The 12309-nt window shown below is 39.2% G+C and overlaps 1 protein-coding gene across 5 annotated transcripts in view; it reads left to right on the top strand.

Annotated features, from left to right (window-relative positions):
* LOC114647156 (Kv channel-interacting protein 2-like) overlaps positions 1-12309 on the top strand; it is a 676813-nt gene that overhangs the window by 658387 nt on the left and 6117 nt on the right. For all 5 annotated transcript variants that reach the window (XM_028795713.2, XM_028795710.2, XM_051922456.1 and 2 more), the window contains 3 exons: positions 1442-1549; positions 6435-6539; positions 10421-10483. In XM_028795713.2, the coding sequence (XP_028651546.1) occupies positions 1442-1549; positions 6435-6539; positions 10421-10483 (276 nt within the window). The remainder of the gene's footprint in view (positions 1-1441; positions 1550-6434; positions 6540-10420; positions 10484-12309) is intronic.

Raw genomic sequence — 12309 nt, 5'->3', positions numbered from 1 at the left:
TCAAAGAAAGCAGGGATTTGAGACTGCAGCCCTTCCCAAGGCAGGACACAGCCTATGGTTCCCCAAAGTTAAATGTAGTTATGGGGACCCCTTTCTTACTGTAGAAGTTATTACCCACAAAATAAATATGAAGGCATCCAGGCTTTGGGCTGCAATCTTATAGCACAAAACATTTTGTTATATTCAGAATGTTGCTTCCACCACTGTCTAGAATTCCCCCACATGGGCTGCCACCCCCTAGTAACCACCATATGATAGCAAATGTACTAAATGACCCAATGAAGTCCTCAGAATGCCAGACATAATATATTGAATTTATATTTAGGGACAATGCAGTTTCAGACTATAGCATTACAGCTTTTACACTGCTGCTGTTGTGTACATTTTTTTTTATTGAGCATATTTGGGTACCTTCTGTCATGATGTGGTGTCTTCCAAATGGCAAAAGGGTTGTGAAGCTTCCAACAGGTCTTACCCATTGGGCTTATTCTCAATTCTAGTGGCCTGCCTCAGGTTTCAAAGGCCCAGAAGGAATTTAAGCCTTAAAAACTTAAATGTCCCTTAAATTTTACAAAAAGCCCTGCAAGAGGAGATACAGTATGAATGTAAAACTTTTGGCTTGTATAAAACAGGCTATTAAGGATTTCTCATGAAAAGAAAGTTTAACAAAAATAGCAAAATACAGAAAAAAGTTCAAGAGAGCAAAAGGAGGCACAAGAAGTTATCTAAAAGGCACTCCCAAACAAAAAAGTCCAAAAACACTGTCCATAAATGATCATCCTTAATGCAGAGTAATCTAAAATTTAGTAAATTCAAACAGCAAACAATACGGACAGAACTCCACCAAAAATGAATGAACTCCAACTCCTGAGCCTTCTCAGCACACATAAATAGCCAGAGGGTGGGCTCAAAGGTGGTGATGTCAGGTTGACCTTGCCTAAAGGGCCCCACTCACAAGGGACAGGGAGCATAAGTAAACTTAAAGACACTACATCTTCTTCTTTCGGCTGCTCTCATTAGGGGTTGCCACAGCGGATCATCTTCTTCCATATGTAAATAATTGATCAATAAACAAAATCAATGGAAATAACATGAAATTATGAAAAATCGTAATGCAAAGACAAGAAAAGCAATAATAAAGCATAAAATACATACTTTCACACTGATACACAACACATTCCCTTCTAGATTAGCAGTTTGTTATCATAGTTTTGTTTCTAAAATATGGAATTATCATGATCATAGGGAGGTGAATGGACTGATTATTTAGTGACAGATGACACCCTCAGGATGTCACATTATTAAAACACATGGCTACTTACTGTAAAGTGCAGAACTTTGGAGAGATCATGTTAAGAAGATACTTTCATTTGATGCATAACGTTTTAGTGAACTGAAAAAATATACTAAAGAAAGTCCTTGTGCATGTGTGTCTCTCCAGGATTTTGTTATGGGTTTGTCCATCATTCTCAGAGGCACAATTAATGATCGTCTAAACTGGGCCTTCAATCTCTACGATCTTAACAAAGATGGCTGCATCACTAAAGAGGTAAGCACAGGTTTCCAGATTGTTCTTTCCCACCTAGTTGGCTGTGAAGTGTTTGACAGAACTGTTCTATGGCCTAGTCCACAAATACCCGGATATTTTTTTTAAAACAGGACTTTTCCTCCTGCGTTTTTTAAAAAAAAAAATCCCATCCGCACTTGCACCGTTTTTTTTTTTTTTTTTTAATCTCTATCCACGTGAAAACGCAAAAATCTGCTGTCAAAAGCACGAAACAAGCATACATAACAAAGGGAATGTCATTTAGACTAATGGCCATTGCTCTTTTTTTTCAAATGTGTGTTCAGCATGGAATTTGCGAAAATACATGTGTCATGAATACTTGACATTGACTATTTACTGACTACAATGTCAATAAATGAACACTTGTAATCACAGGGGGCTTGTATGTTAATAGAAAACCTCCCCTTTCTGTTCAAATAATCCATGAAATTTGTGGATGGTTGCTTGATTTTTTACATGAGTCCCAGTGAAACCCTGCTACAAGTTCCTCTACGTTAGACTCAGTCACAGGTAATTGCATATACACACGGCCCAAGTGGACTGTAATTGCTACACACATCTGCCTTACTATTTTGGAAACCACCTCTCTTGACAACCCAAAGGTGTTTGCCGTCTTTTATAATCTCCTCTCTTCTGTTAAATAGTAGAGTTTTCTGGCAACTTTTTTGACAACACTGACAGACAATCTCATTACAGCTGTCTTTCCTTCGATGTGCTTGTGAAGCAGCTCATCGAAAAACAACAGCGATGTCCTTGTCAAATGAAAATTGTCCCACCATCCTTCAGCAACAACCACTTCGTTCTCAAAGTTGTGCCACCAACTAGAGTTCCAATTGTGTCTAGTTCAAAACTGGCGGCGCTGGCGGCTGGGTCTGCGTCTTCAGAGTGTTCAATGTAGCAGTGACCTCAATATGGTGATAAAGTAATTGTACATTTAAATGTAAACATGGAAAATGTTGTAACAAGGTTAACACTAAAACCACTTTAGCTATGCCCACCATTGCATGATATTGCCTCATATAACCAAAAGATAATGGCGTATAACGAAGATACCGGTGCACACTCTGATGTTACAAACCAAAAACTGTTTTCCCTGTCTACATGTAAACAGGGCAGGCATAGTTTCTAAACATTGTGAAAGATGCCTGGAACACAGACAGAGGCGGACTTGGAATTTCCCAAAACACACGCTTTCATTTTTCTTCTTCAGCACAACGCATCACAAATAGCTCAAACTTAGTCATTTACTTTCTTTTCTTTTCCTTTGCCACCTCCACTCCTCTCCTGCAAGCTCTGTCTTCTGCCACCCGACTCCGGCTCCTTGAATGGAGCGAGTCGGCCCCTTTTATAATGCACCCGGATGTGCTCCAGGTGCACCCTGAGGATTTTTCAAGGTCCCGGGCTGCCCTCTTGTGTCCCAAGGAAGGTATTGCCTCTCTCCCGGTCATTCCTTCTCCCGGTGACTCAAGGTCCTCAGTCGTCTGTCACAACACCTTCACTCTGGCAGATGTTTTTCAAAAGGTCTGTTTTCAGGGACCTAAAATGCAGTTTGCATGTGGACGAAAGGCTAAAATTCATAAAAAAAATCTATGTTTAAAAAAAATACCCAAGTGTGTGTGGACAGGGACTTAAAACTGTGGCAAAAGGAGTAAGAAACTCTAGTAGGGTCATTGAACTCATGAATGTGGTCATGCCCATTAAAGTCCTCCTATGCACACTTCTTCAGGACAAACACAAAAAGTAAATAAAATCAACCTCTTCTGCATTTTTGAAGGTGTACAGCCATTAGCAGATATAAAACAAAACAAAAAAGCATACTACTCTTAAACTTGTTGAATCTAATTCAGGGTCACAGTAGGCCAGAACTCATCCTAGCACCATCAGGTCCTGGAGGGGATACCAGACCATGAAAGGACCACTCAACCACACACCCACACTTGCAATATCCAATTTAATTGTGCCAATAACTTAATATCCACATCTTTGGGATATGAGAGGAAAGCTAGTGTTGTCCTGCTCTAAAAGTTCTGCCTACTGAAACAGCACTATGAACAAAGAGGAAACAATCATTTCTGATGCTGTGACCTTACGGGACAACTATCAATAATTGTCTGAATCATATTGATTTCTTACAAATCATGCCTAGCTCAATATTTTGTGTAAGAAAGCAACATCCTGTGGATGAGACACAGAGAATATATTTTTGTTCTCTTAACAGTTTCTACTGAAATGCTAATTTGAGCAACACTCACAGAAATGCCTGCCACTGTGGAACTGAAAAAATCATCTGACCCCATTATTTGGGGTGAACAGTGAATGAACAAAAGGACATTTTTTTTAATTATGTATATCTGACTGTTTATAGAGTATTTACAGTGGTGTGAAAAACTATTTGCCCCCTTCCTGATTTCTTATTCTTTTGCATGTTTGTCACACAAAATGTTTCTGATCATCAAACACATTTAACCATTAGTCAAATATAACACAAGTAAACACAAAATGCAGTTTTTAAATGATGGTGTTTATTATTTAGGGAGAAAAAAAATCCAAACCTACATGGCCCTGTGTGACAAAGTAATTGCCCCCTTGTTAAAAAATAACCTAACTGTGGTGTATCACACCTGAGTTCAATTTCCGTAGCCACCCCCAGGCCTGATTACTGCCACACCTGTTTCAATCAAGAAATCACTTAAATAGGAGCTGCCTGACACAGAGGTAGACCAAAAGCACCTCAAAAGCTAGACATCATGCCAAGATCCAAAGAAATTCAGGAACAAATGAGAACAGAAGTAATTGAGGTCTATCAGTCTGGTAAAGGTTATAAAGCCATTTCTAAAGCTTTGGGACTCCAGCAAACCACAGTGAGAGCCATTATCCACAAATGGCAAAAACATGGAACAGTGGTGAACCTTCCCAGGAGTGGCCGGCCGACCAAAATTACCCCAAGAGCGCAGAGACGACTCATCTGAGAGGTCACAAAAGACCCCAGGACAACGTCTAAAGAACTGCAGGCCTCACTTGCCTCAATTAAGGTCAGTGTTCACGACTCCACCATAAGAAAGAGACTGGGCAAAAACGGCCTGCATGGCAGATTTCCAAGACGCAAACCACTGTTAAGCAAAAAGAACATTAGGGCTCGTCTCAATTTTGCTAAGAAACATCTCAATGATTGCCAAGACTTTTGGGAAAATACCTTGTGGACTGATGAGTCAAAAGTTGAACTTTTTGGAAGGCAAATGTCCCATTACATCTGGCGTAAAAGGAACACAGCATTTCAGAAAAAGAACACCATACCAACAGTAAAATATGGTGGTGGTAGTGTGATGGTCTGGGGTTGTTTTGCTGCTTCAGGACCTGGAAGGCTTGCTGTGATAGATGGAACCATGAATTCTACTGTCTACCAAAAAATCCTGAAGGAGAATGTCCGGCCATCTGTTCGTCAACTCAAGCTGAAGCGATCTTGGGTGCTGCAACAGGACAATGACCCAAAACACACCAGCAAATCCACCTCTGAATGGCTGAAGAAAAACAAAATGAAGACTTTGGAGTGGCCTAGTCAAAGTCCTGACCTGAATCCAATTGAGATGCTATGGCATGACCTTAAAAAGGCGGTTCATGCTAGAAAACCCTCAAATAAAGCTGAATTACAACAATTTTGCAAAGATGAGTGGGCCAAAATTCCTCCAGAGCGCTGTAAAAGACTCATTGCAAGTTATCGCAAACGCTTGATTGCAGTTATTGCTGCTAAGGGTGGCCCAACCAGTTATTAGGTTCAGGGGGCAATTACTTTTTCACACAAGGCCATGTAGGTTTGGATTTTTTTTTTCTCCCTAAATAATAAAAACCACCATTTACAAACTGCATTTTGTGTTTACTTGTGTTATATTTGACTAATGGTTAAATGTGTTTGATGATCAGAAACATTTTGTGTGACAAACATGCAAAAGAATAAGAAATCAGGAAGGGGGCAAATAGTTTTTCACACCACTGTATGTATGCAGCTTGTTGGCACAGTATGAATCCCATATGCAATTGTTGCATATGGTTCTCATTCTGTCTCTGTGTCTATTTTCCTTCATGTACTTCTGCTTTCCTTCCACAACTGCAAAGAGTATGTAGGTTAGGTCAACTGGGTTTGACAATTTTATGCTATATCTACTGTAGCGGGGTCAAAAGCCACATTATTGAGGTGCCAACTGGGCAAAACCCTGTTTAATCACAACAAAAAAGAAAAACGTTAAACAAAACATGTGCTCGATAAAACTGTCCCTCTCTGGCTGGGACAGTTTCCCTGGAATTGTGCTCTTTTTCACGGATGCACACTCTCTCTCTCACTCTTTAAGGCAGCCAATTCCAACACTACGTGTGCACATCTATATAAAACTGATTCTTAACAGGCTATTTTTGCCTGTTAAAAAAAGAAAAACTGTTCCATAGTTGTTTGGTTATAATGAAAAGCCATTCCATTTGCTTGAATGCTGTGTTTCCATAACTTGATAACTTCTTTTAATATAGAAAACAAATATACATGTCTGCTGACACTTCTCACTACATGGAATTCTTTCCTTGGTTTTAGGGCATTCTCTGTGTGAGATTGTGACATTCTGTCATCAATGACACACTTAATTTTGCATATTTCCTAAGTGTTACTTTCTGTTGCATCTAAAATAAATTGTGAACTTTCCTGCATCACCTTAAAACATTCATGCTACTAAGCTAACATTTATTTGGCTATTGGTATTACAGAAATGTATTTTATACGAACAGAACCCAGTTTGTTGTTCATTTCTGATGAACCCAGATAAGGAATACATTTCTTTGTAAACAAAACTAATAAACATTTGTGGACTTTTTTCTTATTTTTTAGGAGATGATGGACATAATGAAATCCATCTATGACATGATGGGCAAATACACTTACCCCTCCATGCAAGATGATGCCCCACGAGAGCATGTGGAGTCCTTCTTTCAGGTAAAGCATCTACGATTCTAATAGTGGGGATGGCAGCCCTGAACCCTATCAGCTGCACTAGCTAAAGATTTCATTTTCAGACAGTTTCTGAATTAGAAGCCACTACACACTTTTAATGGAGCAGGTCACTTCATTACATGGCTTGTTTATGCTATCATTCCACTAAATACAAAATGTCTATTATATCAAAAAATGTATTGTTGCTAGAAATGAAATAGCACATCTAAATCCTTTATTTTCCTGTAATTCTGTACAATTGTTTTACACTGGCCATATAGCTACACACAAATGGATGTTACAGCGAGTTAAATAGCTTGACATTTCCTGCTTTGCTATTTAGAACAGTATAGAGAGACAAAACATTGACAACTGATAATCTAAACATGGTTCAAAAAGTATAAGGCTTAAATTGAATTCTTAATACTATAGTATATGTCATACTGAAGTACAATTTACATTTCTGATGATTTCTGACATTGCAAATAAAGAGCTCTAAAGCAAGTGAGCCAATTCGACGAGAATTCGATTAACAGCAGACAGACCTAAAGTTGACTAATCACGCTCCTGCTCTAGTCCTTTTTCCAAAGAGATAACTCAGCATTAGAGGTTTCCAAATTTAGCAACCTTCCTGAACAACTAGTAGAATGCTACTGCTGAGGTCTTCTGTTAGTTTTTACAATTCAGCTTTTGAGATGGAGAACAACTAAAAGCAGTATCCTGAGCTGCAGTATTATACTCACACTAGATGATATTCACTTCTCGTCATTAGCTCAGGAAAATGTATCCTTTATACAACAAACCAATATTAACTTCACAGGAATGTTAAATTCATAAGAAGTTTGACAAATGTGAGATCACTCAGCTCATGAGTACATTTACATGCACTTTAATAACCCTGTTATTCACAGAAACCTGTTTTCTAAAATGCCCTTTGAACACTTATTCTAGACAGAGAAACTGAGTTATTGGTCTGTAAGAAATCTGGTTAACTGACGTAGAATTTTTTTCTACGAGTAATCCGATTATTTGTCCATGTACAGTTAAAGATATATTAACTATATACTGTATATATCCGCATACAAGTTGGGTCTTGAAACCCGAAAAATTGATCATAAAATCAGATCCCGAATTATACGCCTGTTCAAAAATACAACACTTAATATTTTTTTTTTTTTTTTACATCTTCTTGCTTCCTCCAATCTCACACCAGTTCCTCAGACGCATCGAATTTTGTTGCAGCAGTGCAGTTACCAATTTCTTTTGCCACTTCAACAGCTTTTAATTTAAAACTAGCTTCATATTTTCTTCTGATCAAATGCACCATCGTAGATAAGGGATGCTCTTATGATAAAGGTGTATGCGGGTGTAAGATACAAAAAAACACACAAAACAGTGCAAACGTCGCTTCGGAATATTTTGGGTATTATCGTGTGGTCATGTAGGCAAAATGCATAGAAAAAAAGGCTGTGTGCTCCGTGTTTACTCTCTCAGGTGGGCATTAGCATATCATAATCTCTTGGACCAATAGCGTGAGTTTTCCGCATTCCACTTATATGACCAACATTATAAAATACCAGAAATTAAATGGTAAAATCAAGCCCCGACTTACCCGCGGGAGAACTTAAACGCGAGTATATACGGTAGTTAAGGATTTATAATTACAGTTAACAATTTTGTGGTCTGCGCATGTCCCTTGCACTCCGTCAGCCTGCACGTGTTTAGTAGACACAGGCAGAAGACGGTTGAAGTGTCCATAATGCAAATTTCCAAAGGCAAATGTTCGGGGGAGCGCATTAGTCCTTCTCCTGCTTGAAATAATCTGTCTCAATATTTCAGAGATCACCAAATTTATGTTGATGTGCTGAACGTAGTGTTAAACTCAGCAACACACCCTCAAAAGCAGTAGGATAATGTGTTAAAAGACACGTTACATAGTCAGTTTACTCTGAGAAACCTAATACAATACTTACTGAAGTGAAAAATACCTGCCATTATTATTATTCCAGCAGCACAAGGTGTAAGACAAAGAGCATACGTACCAGAGTGCCACTTCTTTGCAGAGATACTGTATATCGCACAACCAAGCAGAAAAGAGTGTGCTGCATGCAATCCATTAACAGAAACATATTCATAAAGTGTCAATTTGACATTTATAAAACACAAAATGATCATAGGCTTCATGCTTGCATTTGGATTTACAGTAACCAAAGAAGCACAATTTAATTACGTACGAGTGTTTTGCTAAAGGAAAACTCCAGACGATGACTTGTACATGTGAACGTGGAGTTTTAGGGGGTCAGGTTTCTGCTCACATTGTCCTGGTTATGTCTGTGCATATAAATGCACTGCATTAGGCAAGTTTGGTTACAATAGTTACATGTGCCAATATCTCTGCTTCATCTACTGTTTGTGACTCAGCGGTTTGTTCCATACTTACATTAGCCTTTAGGGTGAAGCAAAGCTTTCTGGCTTCCACCTGGAATTCACTTCTTCTTTTGTCCTTGAGTGCACAATTTACTTAATTTAACTGAAAGAGTGTTGCTTAATCAACTGTATTAATGATTTTGAAATTTTTGAAAACACTTCAAAGTTTTCAGAGTTTTAATTCCCTTAGCCTGTCAGAGTGGGGCTTGTCCTATAGTCTAGAGTGACACTTGTTTGCACAATGTGTAGAGCTGCTGTATCTTTTAGTCATGTACACTCTTGTAAGTGATAAATAATTCTTTAAAACAGATGTTTTTCACAAATAGTGATTATGTCTATATGAAGCCTGCCGAGCAGAACATTTCATCTGAAATACTGCAAATGACTGAAGCTTTGATGGAACTATCCTGCATATAACTAATACCCCTGCGCAATAATTTGGAGTTTACTTGATTCAGTCAGCAACATCATTTTAAAATCTGGTAGTATACAGTTTTAGGGAGTTTCAGCAATCGAAGCAACAAGTATTCATTCTAAGAACACCTCAGCTGAAGCTATTGTTAGAGCTTGGCTACCTCGATGGGCAGAAACATCTGGGGCTTCACTCAGTTTTCACCAACAATACACAGGTACTCTAGTGTAATAGTCCAGACAAATAGGAGTAGGGGGCTTGGGGGAGAGCTCAGCATGACATTGGACATACAGAAGTGTGCTGTTTGCAGCTTAGAGATTGTCCCATCTGTAGTGCGAGTGGAGTTCTCTCCACAATGTGAATGAACACTTGTATGTAACCCAGTGGTCGTCAAATTTGCAATTTGCGAGTGGTGCTTAGCCAGTATCGCTAAATGGCGTGTTCCTGCACTGTAACACCCAATCACTTTATTAATATTATGTGACCCAGTATGGAATAACACCTCAAACAAAAATATACGGGGTGCTCATTAATCAATATTAATCATAAGCATCACAGGGTGATGCCAGGGTCCTTAGTAGTCGACTGCTTTCCCAGCTTGCCCACTGATACATGCAAAGGAGAGACAGCAGTGACATAATATATCCAGTTAAGTAAACTCGCAGCGATTTTCATTTTAGATGAAGCACTTCTCAGTTACTGACACGAGCAATGATCATGATCCCGCTCCTATAATACACCTGTTAACGGATACCTCAATGCATCGTAATTAAAAAAGCACTCCCCACCTTAACCGAGAGCAGATAATTAAAATTTAATATAAATACTTAATTCTCGAAAGTAACAAAAAATAATTAATAAAAACAGAGGTGACTGAAAAACTGCAATAGAAGAGTAAGGTGGACAGTAAGACTTTGGGGACCCTTAAAACTTGAGTTCATGTCATTTTGGAGACACTGGGTGGATACAACGGAAGGGCCTTGTTGGGATGAATGACCTTTTCTCATCAAAATTGTTCTAATGTTGTGTTTTTTCTCTCACATAGAAAATGGACAGAAATAATGACGGAGTTGTTACAATTGAAGAGTTTATTGAATCATGTCAAAAGGTAGGTGTTTTTGCTGTCATCTATTATACTTACTACATTTGACATAAAACCATGAAGGACATGGAAGACTCCAAAAACTGTAAATCTTAATATTTTGTAATAATAGGCCTTTAGGTTTACATGTCTGAATACTAAAAATAGTGAATTAAAGGACAGTTTCTTCACATGAGAAAAAGACAACCCTGTCCTCTTGGGAATGGTTAAAGATCACCTCTGCTCTTGGCAAAGTGTCTGCCAAACTTAGTGAAAGATATGCAGGTAAGTCGACTGTTACTTACAAAGCATTCCCTCCACCTTGGACACTAAAGAACTGAAAAGAAATTTCTGTCTAGCTAAATATACAACCATTCTGAGATCTATCCTTCTCCTTCAAGGTAAAGGGGTCTTTTCTAATTTCTGTGAATGACTTGTCAGCTATGGGGTACAGCTTGCTATTGCACACCCAGAAGGCAGTGTATATAGATATGGACAACTAACACAATGATGATTTTTTGGTAGAGCACATTAAAAACTGCCCCAGGTGTTGAGTGTGTCTTGTCATCTTATCTCACACAGTACAGTATGGATTTGATTCCTTGCCCTTGAGACACCCATAACACTACTTTTGTTTCGAAATGAAAACCAGATTGTTCTTTCCTACAAAATAAAAACATTTTATTTGCATTCTTAGAACTCTTTCAAACTGAGTATATTCTAATGATGTCAGACAGCAAACAAAATATTCCTTAAGGAATTAAGTTAATGTACCATCAGAAGGAATAAAACAAGTGATGGGATCATTCCCATAATCAGAACGTAAAATTCTCAAATTCACTTAATCCAGATCATTGGTCTTAGGGACCTGCAGTATCAAGCGTAAGACAGGAACCAACTCTGGTCAGAACACCATTCCATTGCTGGAGTCCCCCTTACACTCAGAAAGTGACAATTTGGAAATGCCAGCCTAATCCACATATCTGGAGCAGTGGTGTAACTAGGACGTCACCCTGGTGTGGGTGTTTGGATATGTGAGGAGGCAATTAAATGCCAAAATGAGCTGAAACTGTATTTTTGGCCGATTTTTCACTGGATGCACAGATAACTATATTACATAGCCACACTTTCAGCTTTCAAAATTTGGGAGGAAAACCTAGGCAGACACAAAGAAAAAGAGTAAACTCAGTATCGACAATGACCTGGCATGCGAATTGAACCCAGGCCTTGTGGATCTGTGAGGCAACAGCAGTAGTAACCACTGTGCTATCCACTAACTGATCACTGTGATGGAATATGCCCCAAGTTCTTTTTGTGTTTAGGGACAGAGATATTCAGGCCAGATACACTCCAGAACTGGCACAGGATGTTTTTCAAGGTTTGAAGGGTTTAGATTAACCAATTCATGTTTCCAACTGGGCAGCAGTTCAGCATATGAAACAATGAAAATGTACATATAGACATTGTCTATATAGGCGCCTGACCCGACACAGATAGACATGGAGGCACGTATAAAATGAACAAAGTTTGTTTATTTTCTCTTCAGCTGTGGGGCACGTCTTCCCCGTGTCCCACAGCTCAACACAGTCCCAAAGCACCACAAAGACCCACAACACAGTTCTCTCTTCTTCTACCACCACTCCTCCTCAAGCTTAGTCCTCCTCCTCCTCCTGACTCTGGCTCCCGAGTGGTGGTCGCTGGCTCCCTGTTATCAGGCACCCGGAAGTGCTCCAGGTGGTTGATTAGTGACATCCAGCTGCACTTCCGGGTAAGGTGAAACCAGTGCCCAAAAGGGGCCAGCCGCTCCTGTTGCAGCACCCCCTGACAGCGCCTGCGGAACCCCACAGAGCTGT

The sequence above is a fragment of the Erpetoichthys calabaricus genome, chromosome 2 (assembly GCF_900747795.2).
Source record: "Erpetoichthys calabaricus chromosome 2, fErpCal1.3, whole genome shotgun sequence".
NCBI lineage: Eukaryota > Metazoa > Chordata > Cladistia > Polypteriformes > Polypteridae > Erpetoichthys > Erpetoichthys calabaricus.
The sequence above is the reverse complement of the archived record's forward strand: the minus strand, read 5'-3'. Positions and strand labels throughout refer to the sequence as shown.